A 27375-nucleotide genomic window follows, 5' to 3' on the forward strand; every position below is an offset into this window, starting at 1 on the left:
GTAGCTTTGGGAAAATGACTTATTCTTTGTGCCTTGGTTTCCCCTGGAGAAATGAACTCTCCTGGGCTGGAGTGACGCTCAGCTGATCAGCAGAGCCGGGGCTGTTTTTACTGCAGTAAGTAGGACTGAGGCTGTAAGTACAGGATGGGGCTTCACATTTGCTTGGTGGTTCGTGCAAAATGACATATAAATGCTTAGTGCAGAGAAACATCATCAACATTTTAGCAACCGCTTTCCCCCCATTTTTCAACCAGAAATGATCAGAAAAATTTCCCAGCAAAGTATTTCCAGGAGAAAAAAGATCAAAATCTGTAAGTGAGAGCATTTCCCATATTCTTCTGGTGGGTTCTTTTTATTATGAGCAATACAGCTGATATTGTTCTCAGCCTAGCATTTCCCCAGTGCCTATTTCTAAGGCACGCACTGTGCCCGTGGCATGAGGGACAAGAGGAAGAGGGAAGTTCGAGGAATCTAGCTCTTCATTCTCCTCACAGCATTAGCAGAGGGAGCCTGCTGTGGTTTAACATATCCCCCGCAAAAGCTGCTTTCATCCTACACCTAAATACCATGAGGAGTGAACTTCCTAAAGCCCTGGAGAAGTCTAAATATAGAAGCCAATCAAGGGCTGACTTCCCAGAGATGAGAAGTACCAAGAACAGTTTCTTGATCAAAAGTTGTAAGAGTCCATATTGAAATAAAACGTCTGTTTCGGTACTGAAGCCTGTGCAGAAGGAGTAATTGCAGAGGTGGGCTGTGCTCCGCGCGCTCACCGCTCCGTCTGCCGGTGGTACCCGCGGTGCCGGGCGCGGGAGGCAGCCGGGGAGGCGGTGGGCTGCCCAGGGAAGTGGACTTGAGGTATCAATCTGTGAAGCACCTGACGGGGATGTCTCTGACGGCAGGGCAGGATTTCATCCCTTGCTGTATGTTGCAGTTTCTGTCCAACCGCTTTTTCCTGTGCACGTCCGCTCCCCGTTACAGCTAATAATTTTTTTTCAGAAGAACAAAAATTCCCTTAGAACAAAACACAACTTGTAGGAAATTAGAAAGGCACCTTAAAGAGAAAAGAGCAGCAGAGTGCTCAGATAAAACATAAACCCAGGTTTGCTAATCTCAAAACAGGTATGTGACGGCACCTTTGCGCATGCAGCAGAGGGAACCACCGAGGGCTTACAGTAAGGGCGAGGGACGGCTGATTGCCGCAGAGATAGCGCTGCCGGGCGTGGGCTGGGGAAACCGCGGTCACACCGTGGGGCTGCTCGCTGCAGCGCCGGACGGGGAAACCCTGATCCTGACCCGGCTGGGGGGACAGCAGCCGTGCCCCGCTGCCGGCGGGCAGCAGGAACGCAGGCAGAGCGAACGACGCTGCCTCTCTCCTGCGTGCGAGGGAGGTGACCTTGAGGGGCAGCTCGATACAGCTGGCCCCAGACCTCCCGTACGGGTGTCCCGGGGATGAGAGTGACAGCAGCCCTTCCAGACAGCAGCAGGAAAATGAGAGTTTAACGTGCCGAGAGACTCTGTTCTGCGCGGGGTGGGGGGGAGATGCTGTGGCTGGGAGGTAGAGAGATGAACGCTTTCACGTGGGAAGTATGAGAAGAGGCGAGGGCCGAGGGTCTGCTCCTCGGCCAGAGAACAGAGTGCAGCCATTATCAGGCAGGGCTCTGCTGGCAGGAAGCGGCTTTTGACTCACAGGAAGCCAAATTCGGCTGGTATCGGCCCCTCGCGCGAAGGCCAGGGCAGCGTTTTATCTGCCGTGGAGCACAGCAGATGGGGAAGCAGTCGGCACTCCCTGCCATCCCGCTCCTGCTCCAGCACCCGTGCCCGATGGCCCTCCAGCATCCCCCCCTTCTGAAAAGGGATGCTTCCCTGTGGAGCGGCGGAGCGGGGGCAGCTTCGCAGGCCCCAGGAGAGCTGCCAGCCCCGCTGGAGGAGGCAGAGATTCCCCCCACCAGCCGGTGCCAGGGCAGAGCCAGAACCCTCCAGGCTGTTGGCCCCAGCCCGGGGAAGGTACCGCGTCCTCCAGCAGACCCAGTGGGTCTGAAGAGGAGCTGGGAGCACTCAGACTTTGGAGAGCCGGCTCCCTGGCTTGCAGCTCGGATTAAATCCTCCCAGATTCTCCCAGATCAGAGCCCGAGGTGGGGAAGGGCTTGCAGGGACAGGGAGCCCTTAGCACGGAGCCCGCTGCTCATCCCTTGGCCCTTCTGTAGAGCTGCCCTGGGCTGGGAGTCTGGTTTCGCACGGGGTGGAGGTCACCGCCGAGGGGATCGGGTGGCAGCCGCCGGCCTTAGACCTGCCGCCCCGCCGAAAACCCGGTTTGCTCGTCAGCGCTGCAGTTTGGCTGTGAATCCCTCCGATTATGACAGTTTTCACACACGTGCTGGGTAGCTGAGGAACGGCTGCAGGGGCCTGTGGAGACCCAGCGGGTCACCGGGAGCCGAAGGAGCCGGCCAGGTGGAGGAGGCTGGCCGTGGACGAGTGCGGGTGCCGCTGTCGGGCTCTGAGGCAGGGCAGGTCCGTGTGGGAGACACGGCAGGGCTACCGTGAGGGGCTCGGAGAGAAGCAGGGAGCGGGCAAGGGCGGCAGGAGCCCGCCCCGTACCCGGGGCCTGCCCACACCCAGGCTCCGGCAGGCTGCCTGCGGCCCGGCAGGCTGCCCGCAGCCAGGGGCCGGGCGTGTCGGGGCCCTGCCCGCAGCCTGAGGCCCCGGCGTAGCCTGTGTGACTGTGTGTGTGGCGGGGGGGGGGCCTGCCCGCAGCCGGGGCCTGCCCGGTAGCCGGACAGCGGCCGGGTGGGGCCCTACGGGAGCGGGGGCACCGGGGCGGGCGTGAGGAGGAGCTCGGCGGCGGGCCCGGCCCGGCCCGGCCCGGCCCGGGGGAGCGGATTACCGCCGGCAGTGCGCGGCCCCGCCGGTTGCCATGGTTACCCCGCTACCTGCCGGCGGGCCTCAGCCCGGGCCGGGCGGCCGCCCTCCCTCCCCTCCCCTCCCTCCCTCCCTTCCCTCCCCGCCGCCGCGGCAGATGTCACCGCCGCGCTGCCGGCCGGCCGCGCCCGGCTCCGGGCCCCGCCGCCTCTCCCCGTCCCCTCAGGCCGAGCCGGGCCGCCCTCACCCTTGAGGGGAAGGACGAAGGGCCCGGCCCCGGGCAGCGGCGGGGGCCGCCTGCGGAGGACTGAGGGGAGAGGGTGGGAAGGGGGAGCCCGCGGCGGACCGGGCGGTGCGAGCGGGCCCCGGGGGACGGGGGTCGAGCGTGGCCCTCGGCGGCGGGAGCAGCAGGCGGGAGGGAGGGCAGGGCGAGGGCGGCTGCCGAGAACAAAGATGCCGGGGCAGGGGCTCGGCGGGCGGCGAGGGAACGCTGCCAGCGCCATGGCCGGTCCCCACGCGTTGCCCATCCTCTTCCCTCACCCCGGGACGTCTTATCTGCCTGAAATGGCTGTCGCCTCCCGTTGCTCTTCACCGGCCTCGGGGACGATGGCCACTGCTCCCTGGGGGAACGGGGCGGTGAGGCCACGCCGGCCCAAAACGGCCACCCCCCGGCACGGCTCTCGGCTAGAAATAGAGCCCGGTTGCCTGAGAGCAGGAGCGGGTTGCGATGCGCAGCGGGACGGCTGCGCGGGAGAGCGGGAGGTGGGGGAGCCGAGGACGCCGGGGGTGGTGGTGATGAGATGGAGCAGGGGCACATGGAGGACAGAGGAGGTGCGGGGGGGGACCGAGGCGCTGGGGCCGCGCAGGAGGCTGGAGGGGGTGGCTGACGCGGAGGGCAGGGGGACGTGGGGCTGCAAGGGCTCGTGAGGAGGAGGCAAGCGAAGAAATGCGGGCCTAGAGGAGATAGGGAAAACAAAGGACACTGGGGAGGAAAGAGACCTGATGGGAAACCTGGAGGAGAGGAGAGAGAGCGTTAATGACGGCTGGGAAGGTGGGGAGGAGGTGGGAGAAAGGGGGGCGAGACCTGCGGGACGGGGTACACGGGGACGGAAAGGGAGGAGAGACCGGCAAGGGGGAGAGAGAAACTAATGCTGGGCAAATGTAGGGAAAAAGAGGATGCCCGTAAGGTGGCAAAGGCACTTCCCCTCCTCAGCACCTGAAATGCTGCCCGCTTCTGAGCACTTAATGTCAAGGCTGAGCTTTGCCCCTGAAATCTTTTACTCATTTTGGGGGCAGGTGACTTCCAATAAAGCTCCAACACCAGCATCCCTTATTCCCATCCTTCTTCCCAACTGAATTTTTATTGCTTTTTAAACCTAAGGGGTTTTAAGCCATTCTGAGATGTTATGGGCTCTGACTCATGCCTTTGAATACTCTGAGCAATACTGGGTGTGGAAGAAGGAACCAGAGGGGCGTGGGCCCTCTGAGAGGTAGTCTATAGCACGTGTGTCCTCTTAAAACCTAGGTCAGCGTTTGGTTATATTGCCAGATATAAACCTCTGTAATCCTAGAAGCACTGACTTGATACAGCGTCTTATATCCGGTGGCTTTGATACCGCTTGCATCTCACCTGCTTTCCAGCGCTAAATAATCATCACAAGGAGAGAAGAAGTCACAAGGCTGATGAGGGGCTGGAGAGACGCGAGGAGTCAGGGGAGGGTCTCTGCAGGGAATGGGATGTCGAGGAGGCAGCTCCGGCATCCGGCATCCAGCCGGGGTGGAGAGGAAGGCAGTGCTGGATGAGTAGAGAGGCTGTAGCGATGCCCAGACCCTGAGGTTACCTTAACTGCATTCATTCTGAAACCAAGGAGGAAATAGAGAACTGCTGACCATGCAGGGAGGAGGGTATTAGTTGGTTGGGATGGCCCTCGAAATAGTGATTTGCGTAGAGGGTTGGTTACAACCTTAATTTTGAGGGCTCTGCTTGTTGCATCTGACTGTGCGTTTCTCCTGATGCATTTTCCTTTGTCCTGTTTCTGTAATTATCCTCATGTCAACCCTGCTCTGAGGATTATTGGTCAGTAGGAAGCCTCCTAATGCCCGCTCCTCCTTGGCAGGGGAATACCCATGCCCTCGATTAAAGTGAAACTCCCTGAATGGTGACAGAAGAAATTAGATCTATATTCCTCAAAGACACTCCCTCGGGCGAAGTTTCCCGACCCCCACCACGGCAGCACTGCCACCCTGCCCCTTGTGTTCGTTCTCAATATTCTCTTTGTTACAGCCACCTTTATACACGGCTCAGGGCTCCCCGGGGAAGGCAGAGGTGGTTTGTGTTGGAAAATCCTCATGCCCGTGTCCCAGGAGAGCGCACCGACCCCATCCCACTGCAGTCTGTGCCCAGCACAGGCAGTCTCTGTTCCAAAATTGGGGTGAGGAGCCAACTTTAATAGGTAGCGCTTTACATTAAAAGACTGCTTCCCCAAGATGTTGGGTAGTCTTTAGCAGAAGGCGGTCCCTCTAAATGATTGATTTTTGAGAGTCCCTTGACTGGTGGCTTAAGAGCAGCATTTATTCAATCTATAGACCGTATAAGATACACAGAGCCCAATCACCAATAACAGCAAAAAGTAGAAGTTATGAGATTGGGTGTTCCCTTTGCATGCAGACCTCCGCCAGCCTCTGCCCGCACTCACAGATGTGTGAATGCACGTGAAAAAGATAGTTTGCAGGTCATTTCGATGTGCAGGTTGCTGCTCACCAGCCTGGTGTGTACCAGCTGGATGGCACCCATGCATACCTTTTTGGAAAGCAGGCCTCAAAGGGAGGTATATGTATGTATATGTATATATAACATATATATTTGTATACATACCGCTGTCTATGCAACAATGGCATTTTTTTCGAGGAGCAAGCTAAGCGACCTCCTGAAGCCTAGCCCTTTTTCGGTACTCCCTGCCATTACAGTAGCCACCGACTACCTCCCATTAGCACTCCCCGCTCTGGTGCTTTGTGCCGGAGCACTGTTAGCAGCTGCCGGGTACCAAAGGCTGCCTCCCCTTCCCGCGGCACACCCTGCCAGTGTGAGCTGACACCGTTGGTGCCAGTCAGCTTGGAGGAGCACTGCTCCCCACACTTCCCACTCCCACCAGTCTGTCACCACTGCCGTGTGGCAGAATTACTGCCTCCTGCTCTCCAGCACATCCTAACACACAAAGAGCTGTGCTGCTGCTGCCAGCGCTCAGCTGCTCTGCGTATGCGAGAGAGGGAGGGTGCCTTGGAAAGGTCAGTGCAGGGAAGAAGGGCGATTCTGTCTCCTTCCTTTAGGGGCCGTATCCTGGCATCACAGTGAAACCTTGTCCTGCCGGCTGATCTATATCCATGGGGACTGCAGCCAGCGAGGGTGCCCCATGTCGTAGGGCTTCCCGGGATGGTTTAGTACCATGTGCAGGTCCAAACAGCTTCCCCTGCCTGCTCCCTGCCTAGCAAAATCATCCCAAATTGTGAGAATTTAATTTCTTGATTGATTGTGACTCCACTCTGGACTCTTCCCTTGTTTTTGTTCCTGGCCCAATTTCACTGGCAGCTTTAGCAAGCAGCACAACAGCAGCAGCCGCCACTGCCCTGGCTACAGCAGGATCCTCCCTGGAGCACTGTTTAATTTATCCCCCACATCCCCCGTGCCCAAGGCAGCCCGGGGCTGGAGCACCATGACTCTGCCCCCTCCAACCGCATTAGCCCCGGGCCGATCTCGTCACCCCTGTCACCCATCGCTGACACTAACTCAACTTGCCTGCACTGTTGTAGGGGGCAGATGGACTGTCGGAGCCCGAGGGCATCTCTCTGAAACGCGTGGCTGTGGTGGAAGATTTCTTTGACATCATATACTCGATGCATGTGGAGAGCTCATCGGAGCCGGGCAAAGCACCCAAACATGCCGGGCAGAAGAAAACCTACCGAGCGGTGAGACTCCCCCTTCGCGTGCCCCGGGCAGCGAGGGGATGGGAGCGAAGGGGGCAGAGGGGCCGTAGGAGTGGGCATCCCACGGGGATGGGGACGGGGATGGGAGGGCAGGTAGAAGCAGAGCCGCTGGCGGGAGGCAGAGGCGAAGGAGACTCCTGTTTGCCTGTGCGGGGAGGCGTGAGAAAGGAGTCGTTTAAAGGCAGAGCAGCTGTGCTCGGGAGACGGGAAACAGGGCTGCAGCGGCAGCACAACGGTATGGCTGCTGGGAGAGGAGAGACCAAGCGAATCATACAAAGGCAACTGTACATGTCTGGGGGGAAAAAAGAAAAAGAGAAATGCTCGGTATTACTGATGGGCAAGGAGATGTTTGCCCAACTCCCCTGCACGCTCTGCTCTGTGCCATCTGCCTCCCTGTCTCCCTCAGCCAGAGGGAAATGTCTCGTGTGGGCCTTGAAGGGCAGGAGCAGCCAGAAAGGGGGACTGGGGCACGGCCAGAGCCCGCCTCTCTTCCCCAGCTGAGTGGATGCTCTCGCCACCAGCCCGTGGCTGGGTTTGTTCCGTTACAAAATGGAGGCAGGCACCGAGCTAAGTCTCGTCAGGTGCTCCATGAATGCTGAGAACCAGCTCTATCCATCCTGAAACCACTCTAGTTAGGTCAGGAATAATTTAGCTTGAAGTGTGCTTCTCCAGGGAGCTCGCTGTTTCTCCTGACTCTGCACAGCCCTTCAATGCAAACATTTGGGCTCTCCTTTTACAAGAAGAGCTGAATTTACTGTCCAAAACCAAGCTACACCCTTGAATCCCACAGCCCTAAGGACCAGGTCGCTTAGAGACAGAAGTGGCTGGCTGGCAGCTCGTGTCTCTGGTGTATACATCATCTTGGAGAGGTCTGTGCGGGCTGCCCTGGTCTCTGCGATGATGCTTGAGATTATGCAGGGCTTGGTGTGCTGCCGGAGCCGGCTGAGGGGTGGAGTCTGTCCTGCCTGTCCTGCCTGCGTATGTCGCTGGATCCATCCACGGCTGTTCGCGCTGGCGGTGCCGGAGGGGCAGCCCAGTGCCCTGCAGCCCCCCGTGTGCGACAGGACCCTCCGGGGAGCCGGGCTCCGTGCTCACAGCTCGTGGCACCGCTCGGCACCCTGCACGCTCGACTCCTGCCCCTGCGGCAGAGCGAGGGGCCAGGGGCCGGGGCACACGCTGACCCTTCCCGGGCAGGAGCAGGTGACCTCTTTATAGTCGGGGTGGGGGGGCAGCCCCACCAGCACAACCACAATTCAAAAACTTTCCCCTCATTTCCCCGGCAGACCACTCCGACCCTCCCCTAATTCCTTCAATTCAGCTCTCTGGAGGACTAATCTGTGCCCTGCACAGCCCCGGGGGAGCAGGCTGGATCCGTCTGTTTTCCCAGGCCTGCTCGCAGCAGTCAGAGAGCTTCACGCTCCACCCCTCCGTCTCCCTCTTGAGCTGAGATCATCACATTAGCAGTGTGTATCCCCTCCTGACCTGGCAGGACGCTGCTGGCTGGGCTGGCTGGCCTCGCTCATGCCCTGTCTCCCTGGAGCGCCTTTGCAGCCGGGTCCGGAAGGTGAAATGCTGCATAGCACACCCCGCGCCATGGCTCGGGTGCACAAAGGGACGCTGCTGGGCGGTCAGCTCGGGAGGCTTTGGTGTGCCCTGCCGTTTCTCTCCCTCTCCCTTTCCCCACCGTTTCTGATTAGAGGCACGGGAGAGTTTGCCCTTGTCCGTGACCTCCGGAGGGAGGCAATCAGAAAAGGAGTTTGGATGGGAGATAACTCATCAAGGAAGCTGTCTGCTCTGCAGAGCATCAAATCAGCTGAGAAATAACAACTGTATCACTAAAATTAGCTGAACATTTGCAGCAGAGACCGTGGGCTTGCTGGAGCAAAAGAGGCAGGGAAACTGGGCTCAGCCCCACGGGCAGCACAAAGGGACAGTTCCCTGCCTGCGCCACAATACCACGTTTGCCACTGGCAATTTTCAGGCCCCTAATTTCAGTGTTTCTGTGGGAGTCCCTAGAGCTTGTGCGTTGATAAACATCGCACAGAGGCAAGGGCTGAGCCGGGCAGCCGTTCAGTCACAACGGAGCTCGGTGGGGCTGTAGGTAGATAGAAGGAGAATCCCATGAGGACCAAGCAGTGCTGCATCCTCCATTTGAAGGGCTGGGACAAGGTCCCTGCCTGAACTTTCCACCCATCTGGCATTAGCGTGTATGTAAAACCTCGGGCTCTGCTGCCGCTCAGTGGAGATAAATGTCTCTCCCTCCCACCGCAGCGTCGGGTCATGGGGCTGCTTTAGCCATCATCAAGCAAACCCTCTGCCCTCTGCCCCATTGCCCTTCTTCTATAACGTTGTTTTATTCCAGGCTTAAGATCGCCCTTTCCTGTAGGGTAGAAAAATGCTTGGAATTTAGGTATTTTTAATTTTTGTCAACGAAATAAGGCGGGAGGATGATGCCCACTGGCCGGAGGAGGGGGATCAGGATGTCCTGGGCTGCCCTCCTGGCTCAGCCCCCGTCACCAGCCGTTGCTCGCGAGGTGTCTGGTTGCAGCCCTGCTTCCCGTTCCGAGCCCCACTTCTGCCGGGCTCGCAGCCCTGAGGACTGGCACAAACAATTGAATTTCTGTCTGCTTTATGACCCCACTTGTAAGTGCTGTGACCCCTGCTGGGGTCACGGCCCCTGGTTTGGGAACCGCCGTGCTAGGACAAGTCACTTAGACCAAACAGGATGGGTGATTAACCGTAGGAACCAACCCTAAAGTAAGAGGTGGGCTCTCCACCTCTTAATGCCTTCCAATTAAGACCAGATGTCTTCCTGGAAGATGTTTCAGGCAAACCACAGGCTACTGGGCTGCAGGAGGACCTGGGTGAAGTTCCCTGACTTGTGCTACTCAGGTCAGACTCCGTAATTTGATGGTCTCTTATGGCCTTAAAGAAATCTACATTAAAATTGCCTCATTCCTTCTCCAAATAACCTAGTCTTGATCTTTAGAAATACTGTAAAATTGCTGCTGGCAGGGATTAATTGGAATAATAGGACTTTGTGATAGCCAGGCACCTTCTGTGGGTGCTTAGGTCTGGATATAGTGTTTAACTTCAAGCATCCGAGTTTTAAATATTTATCCATAGCTTTTCCTGATCTGTAAAATACAAATATCGCACAAAGGTTCAGGAGACTTACTTCATTACTGTTTGTAAAAATGTTTTCAATTCCCAAGATAAAATATGTCACAGAAGTGCAAAGTATTATTAACAGTAATTGATTGTCATTGTGGGAAAAAGTGACCTGCCCTTACAAAAGATTAATGGATTCTTCAGGTTACTGGTGTGATGGTAATTAACAATGCAAACAGAGCTGACGGAGACCTTACTTTCTCATTTGATTCTTACACGTTCGTAGCTTCGCTCTTCCCAGACTCCAAGGAGGAATGGAAAGGAGTTTCTGGGAAGGTATGGCTACACAGGGAATCCAAAGGTCTGTTCATTTACATCTCGGTGCCTCTCTGACACACCAGTTACCCTCCCATAATGTTCCTCCATCAACAGTTGCTCCGGAGGGAGGGATACAAGGATCCCAGGACTGGGCTGAAGGGAATGGTGTGTTGCTGTGAGTCGTTGATGTTCTTGTCTAGGCTGAGCAGGTGAGGTGGGAGGGTGCCCATGGTCTCCTGCGCCCTCCACCCAGCTCTCCGCTAGTCATTCTCGCTTGCCCAGGACATACAGCCGTCTTGTTGTTTTCCCAGATTGCAGAGACCTATGCTTTTCTCCCGAGAGAAGCTGTGACCAGGTTCCTGATGAGTTGCACCGAGTGCCAGAAGAGGATGCATTTCAACTCCAACGGACTGGAGCCCAAAGGTAAAGGCAGATGACTTCTGCCAGCAGAGCTGACACAGCATTTCGTACCAGCATGGTATCACAGATAGCTGTCAGGATACTGCCCCATCGATGAGATACTTCTTAACCTAACGGTTTTCCTAACCAGTATTATTTTTCATGCACTTTTATAGCCAAGTTGAAAGAATTGCTTAAATCTGGTTTGTCCGTCACTGTTTTCAACTTAGAGAGCAGAAGCAGTCTGGCTTGCTTTCTGAGCTTCCACAGTGCAACCATACAAAGCGTGGGTCAGAAATATTGCAGATACGTCTGCAATCAACCCGAAATCATATGTGGGTGGAAACTTCGATTTCTGAAAAAATGTGACCTAAAGTTTTTCCTTTAAACTATTAATTTTGTAATGAAAGACACTGAGTATGTCTGAATAACTGAAGTTTCTGATAAAGAAGTAATTTGCAGTAATTAATAGATATGCATGTCATGATCCTATTTTTGATAATGGAAAGTATTTTGGTAATCAAAGTTATATTATGCCTATGTATACAACCAATTAGTGTGGCCATTGTGGTGGTTGGCTCATTAAGGTTCTTTTGTAAACAGAACCAATCTGCAGCTCTTAGACCTAAAAGATACAAGTGGCGCACAAGATGGGACCAGGTTTTCTTCCAGAGTAAATGGTTACAGTTGATGTTTGTGTGTTTTTTTCTGAATTACAAACTTGCTTTCATGATCCAGTGCAAAGCATCAAACTGACTCTGAGAGGTTTCACCCAACAAAATTGCCTCTTTAAAAAAACCTAAGCAAACTGCAGAGAGTTAGTCTGTTTCAAAACTGTTAAGGCAAACAGGCTCATTTGGCAGCTCTTATCAAGCAGAGAAGTAGAATTAAATGAACAAAGGACCCAACAATAGCAAATTTCTAGTATTAAATACCGATTTCCGACTGTTTACTGCTAGGAGCGGAGCTACGGACAGCCCAGAGGTTCCGTTTAAGTGGATTATGTGTGCCAGCTATCCAAAGCTAGTGACTGAAATGCTTTGTACTTGTTATATTTTTTAGAAAGTCTCCCAAATAATCCTATGTGACATTTAATAGCCTAAGCTCCATTACCACAGCACTTCCCACTCTGCTGGCTAAGGGCCCGATCCCTCTTTCCAATTAGGTCAAGAGAAGTTTTGGCCTTCGGCCTCACTGGGAGCAAACCTGACCTTTACACTGATTGCACCGCATCCATCACGGGTGACATTCCAAGCACTGCGGCTGCAGCAGTCGGCTCAGTGGATGGGAAGGGCAATGGGATGAGTCAGGCCAACAAGGATGTCGCCTGTTGGCTTGACCCAAACCAGGACACTTTTCTAAATGCCTGGCACTAGCTGAGCTGTCTGTCCTGGAGCTCGGGATCCCTTTTCAGGAGGGATGAAAAGGGTCATTGTTCCCTCAGGGGCTCCCTCCTGCCCACCCAGCATCCCCCTGTCTCCCATGCCTCTCCCAGAGACAGGGCAGCCATCCCAGCTCAGAAGCAGCTCAGAGAAGAGCAGGTGCTGAGTATCCTCCCCAGAGCGGTCCTAGCTGTGGAAACCATGATCAGGGCTGAGATCTGGCTGTCCTGAACAAATTTATAAATGAATATCAATTATTTTCATAAAGCTTTCCCCCTTAGCAGTTCTCTTAAAAGTAAATAAAACAGGAAAACAAAGGATCCCTCACATAAAAAGTCCTGCTTCTTACCCACCAGGAATGGAGGGACAGAAGTGCCTTTCTGCTGTGAATAGTACCTAAATAGTGACTAAGTACCTGTGAAAATGCATAGAGTAGATTAGATAAGGTAACTTTTACTGGGGAGGAGTGTCTGATTTCACTAATTCAGGAATTTATCAGGAGTAAATCACCTAAAAAAACACTGGGGTCATAGAAGAATTACCTAGGTGTATGCCCATGCATACACACATACAAGCATCTATAGGTAAAGTTTAACTCAGTAAGATAACAAATTTGAGTCATTCCCATCTCTTTGTACTTCTTTTGTCCATTAAACAAATCTCAACATGTTTCATTTGTGATCACAAAAATCCTTAATTAAACATATCTGTCATCAAACCCTGCAGGGCACCCACATAATTCATAAAAGCAAATTGTCTTGCTCATGGGAAACTTTGAACATCACTGGACTTCACTGTGATCTCTTTACACTGTTATTAAGTTAGGACTAATTCCAGTAGAGTTATACAAATATGGAATTAGGATTGAAACCATTTTACTTTAAACGATTCTGCCTGTTCCATCTGTATGTCCAACACACGGGGCATGTGATATAGATAGCTTTTTGAAAAATGAGCTAAAGGATTCCAGTAGCCCCCTCTTGTGACGTAAGATATGAGGATTGTTCCTGTGGAGTCCCCCAGGCCTTTTAAAACAAAGGTTTTCTTTCTTTTCCAATTAGCTTAAGAAAGAAAAAGGTTTTGGTTTCTTAGGCTCAAGCTCTTATCTGTTGCAGTGGCACAAATTCACAGTAAATTTGTGGCTGCTAATGGGATTATTCCAGATTTACATCAGGATGGTTTCAGGCAGAATCTAAGCACCAAAGATCACCCACCTCCTGCTTCCTCCCCATGTGAGGATGCTGAGGTGCTTCTGTGAGCCTCATTCACTTCTGCAGCACTGAACTATTAAGTATCGGATGGCGGGAGGGCAATGTACCATCTTCAGAGGTCTGAAAGGCTCACCTCGTCCATGCCTGTGCTTCAAGGAAGGAGCAGCTCTGTCTTTGCTACTCTCGGCAAATGCTTTCCTAAACTCTTCTTAAAGACTCAAATATTGATGACCCCAGCCAGCCTGGGTAGGTGTCGGATTTTGTTCCTGTGAGCTGTTTCCCCTTTCACCGCAGAACCAGACTGCGACAAGCACCCCTTGCACTGGGATTTTACCATCTTTTCATCACAAAGTAGCTTCCTTGCACAGTAGAATAATGGGTTATTTTGGGTGCTTAATGTATAGAGATGTAAAAGTGCTCTTAATTAATCTGTAGTTCGAAGCATGATAGAGACCACTGACATACAGCCATGAGAAAAGAAGGGAGCAATTAGTTTACAAGGTTCCTAAAAGCTTTGCACTTCCATATTTGAGCGAGCTGGTGGCCTGAGTAGCTCTGGCTACCCTTTCCTGCATCCACAGGCAGCTTCAGCTGCCCAAGGATGAATTAGATGGACCTGGAAGAAAAGCATTGTATTTCCATGGCCGCAGTTAGCGTCTTGGTACAGAAGATTTGCAAAAACCTATGTGATGTTTAAGTCAGTTACAGACAGTTTTTGGGTCAGGTCACTTCTTAATCAGACATGATAGATCTGGTATTTCCAGAGGTGTGAAGCATCTTCAGGTCTGCTGAGTTTCACTGGGATTTTTTGGATATTCAGCATTTCTGAAAAACAGGCCCATTGTGTTTGGGTTGATGGGTTTTCTAAGGTGCTGTAAAACATTTTGTGAAGGCTCTTTTTCAAGGGGCTGTGTCAGAGGTGCCTGTGAAACCAGTGACCCCAGAAAATGCAAGCCAGCCAGGGAGATTCAGAGACAGGAATGGAAACCTCCCACCATCGATTCACCTTCAGCTCCTGGAAATCCTTCTTCCCCATCCATTGTTGCTTAAGCTCCCTTTCCAATGGACACCACACATCCTTCAGAGTGTGCTGGAAGGCCGGATTAATTCTCCACACTTGCATCTGCCTGTGCTGAGGGCAAAGAAATCTTCCTTTTAGCCAGCAGCCATCCCTGTGGGAAACGGCAACTTTCCTCTTGAACAAACCCATTGCACGAGCCTGTAAATTCAGTGTTAGAATAGATAATTCTATCCGTCTTCGTGTCCTATGTGGAGAGCTTGCAAGCTTCACAGTGCTGATGGCAGAGCTGACAAAATCATTGAGAATTTGCTTTATGGGGACTCTTCTGGTCTAGCTAGACAGAACGATCTGCAGGAGTGGTCTGAATCTAGACTGATCTCTGGAGCTCGATATGATGCAGCCAGAGGAATCAACAGGAACAATTTAAATTAAAGATCTTTAAAATTAAGTTTGTGTTTTAATGAGGGTGTTAAAAATAGTCTTCATCACCAGATAGAGATACTTAATAAGTTGCCTTAATGTTAACTCCTACCTGAGGGAATCCCAGCAAAATTGGCAAGACTTTGCAATGCTAAAGCAAGCTGCAAATATATTCTTGTTCGTCAACCTCTGCATAAATCCCATTTGCATAGAAGTGCTTCTGAGGCATCGGCAAGACTTGGTTTCTTCCTCTGCTACATTCTAGTTTGGTAGACTGAAAAATTATATATTATGTGTAGTCTTTTCCACAGGTGACAGCAATGCTATTTTTTTTGCAAAACAACATCTGTTCTGTAATTATGTTCTTGGTGGGGTCGTGTTCTTATAGGAACCTTAGCTCAGCAGGCACCAGCTCTCACTAGGGATTTGAAGTGCTTCTAAATACATATGTTTAACGATTGTGAGAACACATCGTAGGTTTGTGCTTCCACATCCCTGTATCTAAATAAAGTTTTTCCTCTGTTCTTCAGAGAGTGAACCACCTTCCTCTTTGGTTTCTGGGATCATTGACTACAACATGCCCCTCACCTCTACTTATCTGAAGCAAATGAAGCTCCGGGTAATGAATTCACAGGAACAGGTGAGTCACACTCCGGGCGCAGGGCAGTGCGAGGTGCAGAGCGGGTTTCTGCCCGTGCTGAATGGGTGAAGGGAGTGACTGGTGCTTGGCACATTGATTTTTGGAGGATGCTTTTGGAAATGGCTGGTTTGTCCAGGCGGGTCAGGCTCTGACCAAGTACAGCGAGTGTTGGTGCATGAAAGTTGGGAGGGCAATGTGCCTCTGATCTTCTGGCTCAGAGAAAGCAAATAGGGCTACTTCAGAATTGTGTCAGTGCAGAGGAGTGGAGATGGAGTTGATGCAGTTTATTCCTTAGAACAGTCTGCTTGTTCTTTAGATGCACAATTCTTCTAAGAAATTGTCTTAAAAATGAATACGGCAAATAGGGATTTGTTTCTTTACCCCCTCCTAATTGCCTGGGAGCTTTAGCAGACGGGGTCTGAAACCCAGACCTTGCTTCAGTTGCTCCGGTGCTCTCTTAAAGTGGTTGGCAACTTGAGGAAGTTCAACTGCAGCCACTCCGCTCTCGTGTCAAAGTGGGAGAAGGCTCAGTTGTTTGATGAGACTGTTAAGCCACTGGATTTTGATTTGGGAATGGATGGGGCAGACTGCCACAGGATAATACCCAGGCTGTGCAATTTTCTGAAGTTCTGCAGCTGCAGAATTAGCTATGGGAACCTCTGTGCACCATGGAAACAGTCTATAAAAAGAAAAGTATGTTTTACTTGCTCCCCACAATCTGCACTGGAAGCCAGTGCTGGATTTTCTTTCCAGCACACTGAAACCTGAATCTGATTTCCTACATTACTGCTAGTTGCAAGAAGTGAAAGAGTTTGCATTGTGCAGTGGTGGAAAACATTGCTGATAGCTTGAACTGTGAAGTTGCACCCAATGGGTACTTTTATCTAGTGACGCCCTAAAGGGACATTGGTTAGAGCATCCCTTGCCAGGGTGTAAAATGTCAGATGTGGGTTTGCTGTCAGGAGCTGGAGAGATACCAAGCTCCTCCACTGCTTCAGCAGTGAAACCTTCTTGCTGGAGGACAAAATGGCATCTGATGGGAAGCACTTCTGTGTTTTGGAGCTTTTTTCCTTTGTGCACATTGGATGTTTGAGTGGGTTTAAGGTTTTGTTTGCAATAGGTTATGTCACAGTTTTTGAAACGTGAAAGGCTGCCATGTGCCAGGTTTTGCACTTGGGCTGGCTGGGCAGTAGAACTATGGACAGTTCTGTGGGGTGGTTGGGCTGGGCTGGGCTGGGCTGGGCTGGGTTGAGCTGAGCTGGACCGGGCTGGGCCGGGCTGGGCTGGGCTGGGCTGGGCTGGGGACATGGAGTGGATGAATGCGCCGCTTCATGGCATCTGGTGTCTGCTTCAGGACCACTTTTGGATAAATGGGATCGAAAGCTGACATATTCCAACCGCCTTTGGCTTGTGCAAAGTGTTTGCTGGGTCTTGGTGCAACTCCTAGCAGAGAGGCGTTGAGATTGCAGACCCTACCGTTGTCTGTACCGTTGACTACCAGCCTGCTCTTCACCCAGGTTAAGGACTCAGTGGGCTGTCAAGGCTAGCTGTGCTTTTCAGCATGTGGGGCGGTTCTTTCAAGTTAAGTTTGATGTATACAAAAGGACGGTCTGAGAGGTTTGTCTAGTTACCATTTATGCATTTTCTACCAATTCCTCTTGGCACCAAAGTTCTGTTCAAGAGAAGTGTGCTATGAAGCTTGATTAAACTCCTGTACCCAGTTACTACAGGTAGAAAACTGGACTTGCAGTTTGATTTTATTTCCATAATAAAAAACACCCAGAAGCTGGCAGGCTTTAGTACTGAATCTTGAGTTCTGAAGCTGCATGCTTAGGGATGCTTGTTTTGAGAAGCTTGGTTGGTAATTTAGAGATTTGAGAAGTTTATACCCTGAATTTTGGTATAACAGTTTGCACTGGAGCTATCACTAGACAGATAGATACAACGTGCTACTAACATGAATACTCTTGAAGCTCGCTAAGATCCGAACAGAAGCATATGTCATACGGGAACAAAAAAGGGACCAGCTGAGGCAACCAGCAGTTGTTGGTTTAGATCATAAATCAAACGGCTTGATGTTATTCCCTGCCTCTAAAGTTTTTCTTTTCCTGAGCTCTCATCGGTATGTTGTGGTGCAGCTTTCTAAGCTTTTCAAGCTATAGCAGCCAAGGGAAAAACCTCTTTGGAAGAAGTAAAATTTGCCGTTCAGTGTTTTACTGAAGCTGATTCCTGAGAGCAAAATAACGAAAGATCAGTCTTATTGCTCAGACTTCTGAAGCATTAAAACTTTCCATCAGATCTGGAGGTAACGACAGTCTGGAGAGGATACAGGTGGTTGGACCTGGTGGAGAAAATCCAGCGGGACTTGGGTGCCATCCATTCCGAGATATGGGACACTCCCCGGCTTCCCCTGGGGAAACAAGTGCCATGCTCCTAAGGCAGCTGTGGCTGTACCTGAGCTGCTAACGCTAAAGTCTGTGTGAAGACAATATGTGTAATAGTATCAATACCAGGCTTCAGTTCCCTCCAAGCATTTCCCTGCTACTTTTTTCCTTCTTCATACTTTGCAGTGGAAACACGACAGTACCATCCTTTTTTCCTGGATGGTCCTGGCAGTCTTTGTGGAGCACGGGCTGTGAAACACGGGCTGCTGCTCTCCCTCTCCCCAGGGAGGGAGCTTTAGGGTCAGGGACTTGCAGCTGTTGGGGTTCCAGGTGTTTACAAACTGCAAAAGTCCTCTTAAGATGATAGAAATAATTTTGACTTTGTTACAAAGGCAAAACAGGAAGAAAATACAACCTGCTTTTAAAGTTTGCACTACACAAATATACACCGCATGGTTTTTGTATATCAACATTTACAAAATTACATTGGTCCCTCTTTAGCTCAGCTTTGCTGCCATGCCACCTTACAGCCTTGCACTCACTAACATTTGATGGTGATAATAGAAATAAATTAAGCAACGGACTTGTGTTCGACTTGGCTTTTGCCAAAAGCAATTACTTGTATGCAGCAGCACCAGGAGGAACTTGCTTCACTTGGGGTAACAATGAATGAATTTATGCCAAAGTGGCCTTTTAACTTCATTATTCAGGGAAAAAAGTGTGCATGTAACTGTAATTTATTAGTGCTGCTAAGCACATTAGTATTAGGGCAACAGTGTCTCCAGAAGGAAGCACAGCCAGAAGAACCTTAGAGAAAGCATTTTATCTCTGCTTAGGGACAAAAAACAGTAAGGAGAGGAGCTCTTTACGTGGTTGCTCACAAAATGAAGAGTTCCTGCAGAATATATTTCAATGTATTTCTTGGAGTCAGTACATTTATTTTGGCATGATGGAAAACAACTGTGACCCATGTTGCTTAAATTGGGTTCACTAGAACATGCAGGAGCTTCTGGGGTGTGAGTCTTCCTTCATTCCCATTTTATGCCAATTCTCACACGTGTGAGAAAAATCAGGCCCCTTACCCTTTCCAGAGAGTGCTGGATTAGCCACATTTCTGGGTATCTACTGAGGAATTAAAGCATCTCTGAACTTCTGGCCTTCCCAATCTAGCAGCAAAAAGGAATGAAAAGAAGATATTTGATATTTATCTATAATGATCCTTCCACCTCATTTTCAAACGCTAAATATTAGCATTTTAAAATGATTGGTTATTCGAGTTTATTGCAGTCATTTTCCAGACAATCTTTTCTGTCTTATTCAAACCCAGTCTTGGATTTATTTTTCACGCCACACTGTTGGGCATGATTTCCACTGGTGGCTGGTGGAATATGAAGATTTTAAAGGAACAAATCCCAGCACTGAAATGCCAGGCTCACTCTCTGCTCTGGAGATGTTGCTGCTACCTTGGCAGATACAGTCCAGGGCCGGATAACCAGGTTTAAATGATACAGAAACATTTTCAGAGGTTGCTTCAATGACTGCTGACAGAAGGTCATGCAATCAGTGAATGGCAGGAGCTGCTCTTGGATGGGAAATAATACAAGCGTTTTTCTTGTTGCTATGGCTTTGCTACACTGACTTGTAAGTGTTTGAGAGGGACAGAGCCTTGTCCTGCACTGTCACATGCTCCATCCATCCAGTAATTTCCCTGTAAACCTGGAGTGTGTGACGGTGCGTGGATGTGAAGTGGTTTTCAAAAGATGATTTCAAGCAATGTTTTAACCCAAACAGCAGGGTAGTCCTGCAAGAGGGGGTGGAGGGGTTCAAATCCCACAGCTGTACAGGGAGCTGGCTTCATCTAATGCAGGTGAGGATCAAGCCTCCTCTGCAGGATTTGGGAGCTCACGGAGCCTCGTGACCAGAGGCTGGTTTGCAATGTTAAGTCCTCCTTCTTCCACTCGCTTTTCTCCTTGGTACACCCCTTATTGTGTTTGCTCGCTTCAGTGCCTCAGAAGGCTCCGGTATTACCAGAACAGCTAAGATGCATCTTCCTGTGGCAGCTCGCTTTCTTCCTTCTGCTTTGGATCCATCTCCACGCTAATCCTGGGGGTGCAGAACTGGCACAGGGGAGGCAGCAGAGGCAGGGAGGGGAGTTAGCGGCTGCAGAAGAGGGCACGCCAGGTTTTCGTTTTCAGTCTCTAAGTTCACTGGTGAGAATTGTAGATATCTCATTTCATGTAGTCCAGAAACCAGAACCAAATCTGGCAGAGCTGGCAGCTGCTGTGCGAGATCCAGGACCTGGATTTATCTGTTCCAGTGCTTAGAGAAGGGATCCCAAAGAAACGCTCTATGTGTTCATAGATGGGCAGAGAAGGCAGAAGCATGCAGTCAGTATTTGGAAGGAAGTGGGATGATGTGTTTGCATCACATGAGGATGATAAGGTACTTCCCAGTCCATTAAAGAGGGTGTGAAACATCTCCAGGAATAAATACCTCTAAATCAACTTGACGAGATAACTCATTCAAGAGGCTTTTCCTTGACTTGAAAAGATCTTTGTTCCCTGATGTTAATTTTTAAGACATTTTTGAGCACTAGAGAAGTTCCCTAAATGCTCCCCTACCCACAGAAGAAAAGGGAATATTGGCCGTACACACAGTGAGGCACCGTGACCGTAGCTGTTTGAAATACAGATATTGCATTAATCTCTGCAATAAAGGCTTGCTCGTAGATCTGCATCAGCAAAGCCCTCTGGTGGAGACACAGCTTCTGCTGGCAGAAGTGGGCTTTGGCTGGTAAATTTAAATTCTGCCCTAAATGACAGACTTTGTCCAGGCAAAGCCAGGGAGGCAGGTCCGGCCGTCATAACAGTGTTCTGTTAACTATCTGGCAAAGATAGTTTAGCAAAACTTTCATCCTTGGCCTTAATGGCTCATGAGATGCAGGAGGTCAGATGATCAAACCATTTAGACTGGTTTCAGACTCGTGTGAATGGCTTGCTTTCAGTGAAGGTCAACTCATTTTTGTTATTGGAATTAACTCTGACGTTCCCAGCTAGTAAAAACTTAAGAGCTTTTATTTCCCATTGTGTAGATCTTTCAGTATTTTTCCCAGTGTAGCTGCATTACAGGTGTTCATTGCAATGCTCAATGCAAGCAAACAATTTGAGACCTCGACTTGGGCTGGCTGGGATAAAACCTGCCACCGCAGCTTTTATCTTCAAATGAGGTGTGATGCCAAGGTCCTGACTCTTTGCAGTTTGGGGGAAAATAACTTCATTTTCTGTAAGAAAGGAGGTGGCATTGCCCAATTCCGGTGATTCTAGGCACAATTAGTCCTCCTGAATGGCTTGGGCGTATTTAGTTGCTGCGTGCGACTGGTCCGGCCGATTTTCCTCACTGGTCCTGTGCACCGGTGGAGAGAAGCTGATCCCTTTCCCACTCTCTCTTCCCTTCCCTGTGATGTTGTGGAGCTTAACTAAGGTCCTGGAGAAGTGGCTAGGGGATGTTTAGAAGTTGCTCTCACTCTCAGTGGAGCTGTGGTTGTCGTGCTAGCGGAGGGCTGGGTCGGATCAAGCAGGAGCAGGGCATGGCAGACCAGGTGTGAACGGGGCAGTAGGAACCTGCGGCGGGAGTGCCCAGGAGGAAGGACGGGTCGGTGACACTTGGCTGGGGAGCGTGGAGTCCCCTGGGCTGGTGACAGTGACTCCACGGAGCTCAGCGCTGCACGGATGTGGCCATCGGGTCCCTCACAGGCTGGCCCATGCAGAGCCCGTGGGGGTTCCCGGCTTGCTCCGCAGCAAGGCTCTTCTGCACTGGGGCTGATCCACCCGTGGGTAATTAGGACTGATTGCCCTCCACCATGCATACCCACCCCCCAGTGCACGTTCTCCAGCGGTGCAGTCCGAGTAGCCTACTAAAGCCAAGCTGCTTGAGCCTGTTTCTGGGAACACTGAGTAGGGCCAGAAACTACATTATCTGTCTTTAATTCATCCTTTCTTCCAAGTACCTCCCCTATTTGGTGAGGAGAGATGCTGCCCATTCCCTGTGCGTAACCAGCATCAAAGGCAGCTGCTCCCAGTAGAACAGGAGACAAAGTTTTGGTTCAGGTCCTGTAAAGTGGGGCTAGGAAATGTTCCTGGGGAAAATGTAAAGACCTGTACTTGCACGTTGATGAAAACATTTAACATCCATGGGATAGTTTCATGGATTCACTTAAATTTGTCCTGTACCCATGGAAAGCTTTGCACGGTGAGGTTTTCTGCATCGTCTCCCAAGCTCAGGTGCTGACGTGCTGTATGTTGACTTTGATCAAGTTACACAAATGGCTGTTTCTTAATTGCCTTCTCCCTTTAAAAAGGGGATAATACCTTAGAGAGACTTCTGAGGTCTCGCTCACTAATAAAGCTCTTCAAGAGCTTGGATGGCAACTACTTTGAGAGTGCGAACTATATTAATGATTTCCGTTATTATAGAAGATGAAGCTGTGTGGTTCAGCTTTTTAACCTTGAATCATGTACTTGCTTTTGTTTCCACTGCTGTTAAACCTGCGCAGGCAGGCTTGCACCTTGCCTGGTTGCACAGACTCCTAGGACCCACATCATGAGCCTTGTGTGCACAAAACGGGCATGTGTATCTCTGCAGAGTCAGGGTTTTTTTCGCAAAGATGGATTCTGAAACATGCGGTATGGCTTGAGAGTGGCCAAAAATGGGTTTAGTGGTAGTTCTGTTTATGTTGACTTGATTCTGATTTGGGTGGCCAAGAGATAAGCTGTGAGGCTCGTTCTCGATGCATAACGCAATGCAGACATTCCTGCCAGTCCTGTGGGTTCAGGCTTTGGCAAGAAATGTTAGGGGATATTTGACTGTGATTGAGACATCCCTTCAAACACCCATTCCCTGTACTCCAGAGGAAGGCAAATTCCATCCACAGAGACGACTCCTTTCCTGCTTCTTTACTTGGCAGTGACTGGTGTACCCTGTGAGGTACGGAGCTGTATTTCCTTTCCATCTCTTGGTCTTGGCTCCTGGGAAAAAAAACCCTTTTATTCATGCATATGCCAGATGCTAACAACTGCTACTTTTGCAGAAGGAGCAACCAAGATGTAGTGGGAATACAGCCCTCAGCCCACAACAAATCTGGTCTATAATAAAATTTCCTAAATCTTTACTCTCCTTTTTTTCCTCACTCTGCTCTGGATGGCAGATAAGTTAAAATACGTGGTTGATAAAAGCTGCGTATCGCCCTCATGTCATGCGACTGGGGCCCTCCTTCGTCAGCTCTTCTGCAGCGCTGCCCCTCTTGCCCCCCTTTTCTTACTGGCCTCGCCCCTGAGAAATTCGCATTTTAATGCTTATTACCCAGTAGGGTTTGATGGTCACGGAGGACCCAATGCAGGAGGTCCCATTTGTTATTTAACCTACTTTTCAGAGGCACAAGAACATCAAGTGACTCGCACAAGGTCGCCCATGAGTCAGTGACTCCTCTGGCATGATGGCCGGATCCTGCTGTCCTGCAGTCCCCTGCTCTCACCACTAGATCACTGCACCCACACTCCTCAACAACGCAACTATGCAATTAAGCTCCTACAAAGTGCCGTAAATGTAGTTTATTCCTGGGTTTGACAGCAGCCTTGGTATTCTTGCGGAGCCTTGCCTTAGGAAATTACGACAGATGAGGTCAGGGCATCGTTAGCGATGCCCTTGGAAGCGTCACTGCCTGGTACGCGGGCAGGCTGCGCGGTGCAGGGCCGTTACAGCCAGGGCATGGCTCTTCTCAGGACCTGCAGCTCAGGCTCTGCTGGCATCCAACGGGACCCTGTCCGGGCAAGCACAGCCTGACAGGGAGCCCCAGGTTTTCTGTATGGGCAGGTCTGTGTCCATGTGAAGGGGTTTGCAGGGACCAGAAGTAACGAACACGTTGCGAGGAGAGAGGGAAGGAAGCGACTTATAAATAATATATTTGATGTGTATTATATATATAATAACAGTAGCACTGGTTTACTATGGTGTGTTTTTTTAAAAATGTAATCTCCTAAGGCACTTACCCCTGTTCCTGACAACTTGATAAATTATTATTACCAACTCTGTATCTAATTGCCAGTTACTTCCCCCTAGATAATTTGAATCCGAAAAATACCCACTAGAACGGAGCTTGGCGTGCCGTTTCCCAAAGCTTCCCTAGCCGTTTCTGGAGGCAGCCCCTCTTCCGCCGGTGAGCCCCACTTCTGCCAGCCTCATGACCCCAAGCGCTGGCACAAACAATTGCATTTCTGTCGGGCTCATGACCCCACTTGTAACGGCGGTGACCCCCCTTGGGGTCAGGACCCCTCCCTTGCATGGGGAAAAGCTCCTGCCCAGCAGCTATTGCTGAATTGCCGTTCCTCCCTCGCTCCCTGTGTGGACGCGGCTGTTCGGCACTAAGTTTGCCGATGTGAAATTTAGGTTAATCCATTTCCAAAGTGGATTAACCTAACCCACACAAAGGCACTTAGTATAAAATAAGAGCGTCCACATGGTGAGGCAGCACAGAATAGTGACTGTGCTTCAAACTCGCACCCTGGCTGGCTTGGGTCCCCTGCGAGCTCTCCAAACAGAGGGGCAGGCGCCTTGGTCCCTGGGGGTCTCGCTCTCCTAAATGGCCTTAAGCCGGTCTAGCTGGAAGGCGAAGGGAGCCCAGGGAGTAAACAAAGCCCAGCAATGGGAATGGGTTAAAGCCCGCTCTGCTGAGGTCCATGGCAAGTCTCCTGTTCACCTTAAATGGTCAGGATTTTATTTTAGCTTCAGGGAGGAGCAGCAGCCATTGAGCTGGAAGTGAGCGCAGAGCAGGCCCCCGCGGCTGGGGGCTCGTAGCCCGCTGCCCTCCCGGCCGGCCGCCGCTTCCTGCGGGAGCGTGGGAGGCCCCTGGGGCTCTGCTCTCGCCCTTCAGCCTCTGGCTCCACAGATCAGCCCGGAGGAGATGGAAATGCAACACCAAGCGATACCCATTTTCACCTCCGGCCTCGGATCCTCCCGAGCCGCCCCTCCTCCCTTGCACGGTTTCCCTGGCAGTGCAGTGGTTAACGCCAGAGTAGAAAACATCATAATTGGACATCCGCACTAACAAGCCATAAACACGAATGTGGCAGTTCCCATCCTCGGCTCTGGCACCGGCCTACCGCAGGCTCCGCCGCTGAATCCGTTACACTTGGTTTATTTTGTAAAAATTTCCTTCATAACCATTAAACAGCAAGAGACGTGAGACGGGCTGGGGAGGGGGATGCCGAGATGCCAGCACCCATCGCGGCGATCCCCAACCGGGCGGGAGGTCACCGACCCGCGGCTCTCGGGGCCCTGCCTGGGAGCGGGTACCGTCCTGGGGGATGCCAGGACACCACGCGCTGCCCGCCCGGAGCCGGGTCACAGCATCCCCAGCCCTCCCGGGGACCTGGCAGCACGGTGTCCCTGCACAGGGCCGTGCTGGGGGGCACGGCCGAGCTCGGTGGGCAGCCTCGCTGTCAGGGAGCTGCCCTGAAGAGCCACCGATTTAACAACAGCCGAGATGCAACATTCAGACAAGAGGCTGCAGCGTTGAGGGATGCTGCTGCTTGGCGGAGTAGGGTCCTCTTCTGCTCCCACGGTGCGATAGGGAGAATCATCTGAAACAAAAGGATTCAGCAGAGGAGGCAGCGCGGGGCCCGGGCACTGCTGCACCCACCGAGCGCAGGGGAAGGGGGGCAGCGGGGCGCCCGCCCTGCTCCCCGGGGGACCCACTGCCGGGGTCCCGTCACTTGCTCCCCGCGGCACGGCCGAACCCCGGAGCTCCCGGGGCCGGGCTGAGCCGGGCGGGCGTCCCCGGGAGGGCTGCGGGTCACCGGGCCGCCGCCGAGCCGGGTGTCCCCGGGCGGCTTGCAGCCCCCCGGGCCGTGCCGAGCGGGAGGATGCCCGGGCGGGTTGCAGCCCCCCCCCCATACCCCGGCCGTGCCCGTACCGAGCCGTGCCGTGCCGTACCGAGCCGTGCCGCCGGCCGTGCATTCTCGCGGCTCTCCAGCAGGCGCCCGGCCCTGGACATTGTCTCTTCCTCCGGGAGGAAGGGCCCTCCCCGGCCCTCCACAATGTGCTCTTCCAGGCGCGGCTCCCCGCGCCCCCCCGCCCTGGTGGCGAAACCAGCCTCCCGCCTCCACACCCCCCCCCCGGCGGCCCCGCTCCTCTTCCTCCCCCCCCCCCCCGCCGCCCCCGCCCCCTCCTCCCTCTGCCGGGCCCCGCTCGCCCCCCTCCGCCTCCCGGCCCCCCCCCACCTACACACCCCCCCCCCCCCCCTCCGCCCCCGGGAGCCGGGAGTGACGCGCTCCGCAGCGCCGGCCCCTCTCCCCGGGCAGCAGCTGGTTGTCAGCCTCTCCGGAGCGCCGCCAGCCCGGGCCCCCTCCCCTCCGTCCCTCCGTCCCTCCGCCCCGCGCTCCCAGCCGCGCCGCCGGGCTGGCGCAGGCCGGCAGGCCCCAGGCCCCGCTCCAGGTAGGCGCTCGCCCGCGGGGTTCCGCTACCGGGGCCCCGGGGCGGCGGCGGGGGGGGGGGGGGGGATGCGCGGGGATTCCACGCGGCTGCGGGGAGCGGAGGGGGGGGGGGGGGGGGGTGCATCGGCGGGAGGGGCGGGGCGGGGAGGGGGGGGGGGCGGCCGCGGGGCCCTGCCCCAACTCCGGGGGGAGCGGCCGCGCCGCCCCGCTTCCCCGGGAAGTTGCGGGTCGCCCGCCCGCCCGGCTGGCCGGCGGCGGTGGGGAGGTGTGTGTTTGTTTGGGGGGGGGGGGGGTGAGGTTGGCGCGTCCTTCCCGGCGCGGCTCCCCCTTCCCCGGAAGAGCACAAAAGCGCAGAAGAAAGTGGGAGGAGGCGGCGGCGGGAGCGCTCCGGCCCCATCAATTCCCGGGCACCGGCCCCGCGCCGCCGCCATCGCCGAGCCGCCCTCCCCAGCCCCGGCCCCGGCCCCGGGCGGGGATTGTGCTGGAAATAGCCGCCTCCCTGGAGGTAAAGCCCTACTTACGTGTCAATCCCCGCCGCACGCTGAGCCCCGTGCGCCGGCCCCGGCTCGGCGGGCAGGTCTCCATCGCGGCTGTATTTATTTACCTGCGGGCGGAGGGGCGCGGGGGGCGGGACGGGGACGGGGACGTTCGCCCGGCTCCCGGCACCTCGCTGCTGCGGGGAGACACGCGTGGGAACCGCGTCCCACCGCGGGGGGAAAACGTCGGGTCCCGCGGCTGCCGGGGGCGGGGGGACCCCCGGCCGCTCAGCCCGCAGGGCTGCTCCGCTCGGCCCCCTCCTCCAAAGCCAGCCCCCCACCCCAGCACCCGCTTCCCGGTGCTGGTGGAAGAGCAAAGTGCGGTTTATGGGTCTCAAGACACCATCCCCGCCTCGCGTGGAACGGCAAACGCCTGCCCGGCTGGCAGCAAGTTCAGGTGCTGGGCAGGCGGGTGCGGGGCACCGGGGACGGACGGACGGACGGACGGACGGACGGGGTCGGGTCCCCCGTCCCGGCGGCCCCCGCGTTCAGCACCTCCCCGCTGAACAGCAGGAGCGCGGGGGGAGCGGCTGCGGGAAGGGGCTGCCGGCTGCTTCCCCGTGCGCAGCATCCCTCCACTTTGGGGCGGTGGGAACACTCCTGTGGGGGGGGGGGTGGTGTTCCCAGAAG

General features: G+C 53.2%; 1 protein-coding gene and 1 long non-coding RNA gene across 5 annotated transcripts in view; one reads left to right on the forward strand and one right to left on the reverse strand.

The window, feature by feature from the left end:
* Nucleotides 1–27375, forward strand: part of NOL4L (nucleolar protein 4 like) — a 66844-nt gene that overhangs the window by 11583 nt on the left and 27886 nt on the right. For 2 of the 4 annotated variants that reach the window (XM_030008700.2, XM_030008701.2), the window contains exons 2-4: nt 6664–6819; nt 10578–10689; nt 15230–15339. In XM_030008700.2, the coding sequence (XP_029864560.1) occupies nt 6664–6819; nt 10578–10689; nt 15230–15339 (378 nt within the window). Of the gene's footprint in view, nt 1–6663; nt 6820–10577; nt 10690–15229; nt 15340–25982; nt 26211–26384; nt 26715–27375 lie in introns of those variants that run through there. The other 2 variants (XM_030008702.2, XM_030008703.2) reach the window with 2 other exon arrangements.
* LOC115339202 lies at nt 24866–25907 on the reverse strand. Its single transcript, XR_003922654.2, has 2 exons — nt 25710–25907; nt 24866–25357 (listed from the first exon to the last, which is right to left on the reverse strand). It is a non-coding gene; the product is annotated as an uncharacterized LOC115339202 (long non-coding RNA).

This window comes from Aquila chrysaetos, chromosome 3 (genome assembly GCF_900496995.4).
Source record: "Aquila chrysaetos chrysaetos chromosome 3, bAquChr1.4, whole genome shotgun sequence".
Classification (NCBI taxonomy): Eukaryota; Metazoa; Chordata; class Aves; order Accipitriformes; family Accipitridae; genus Aquila; species Aquila chrysaetos.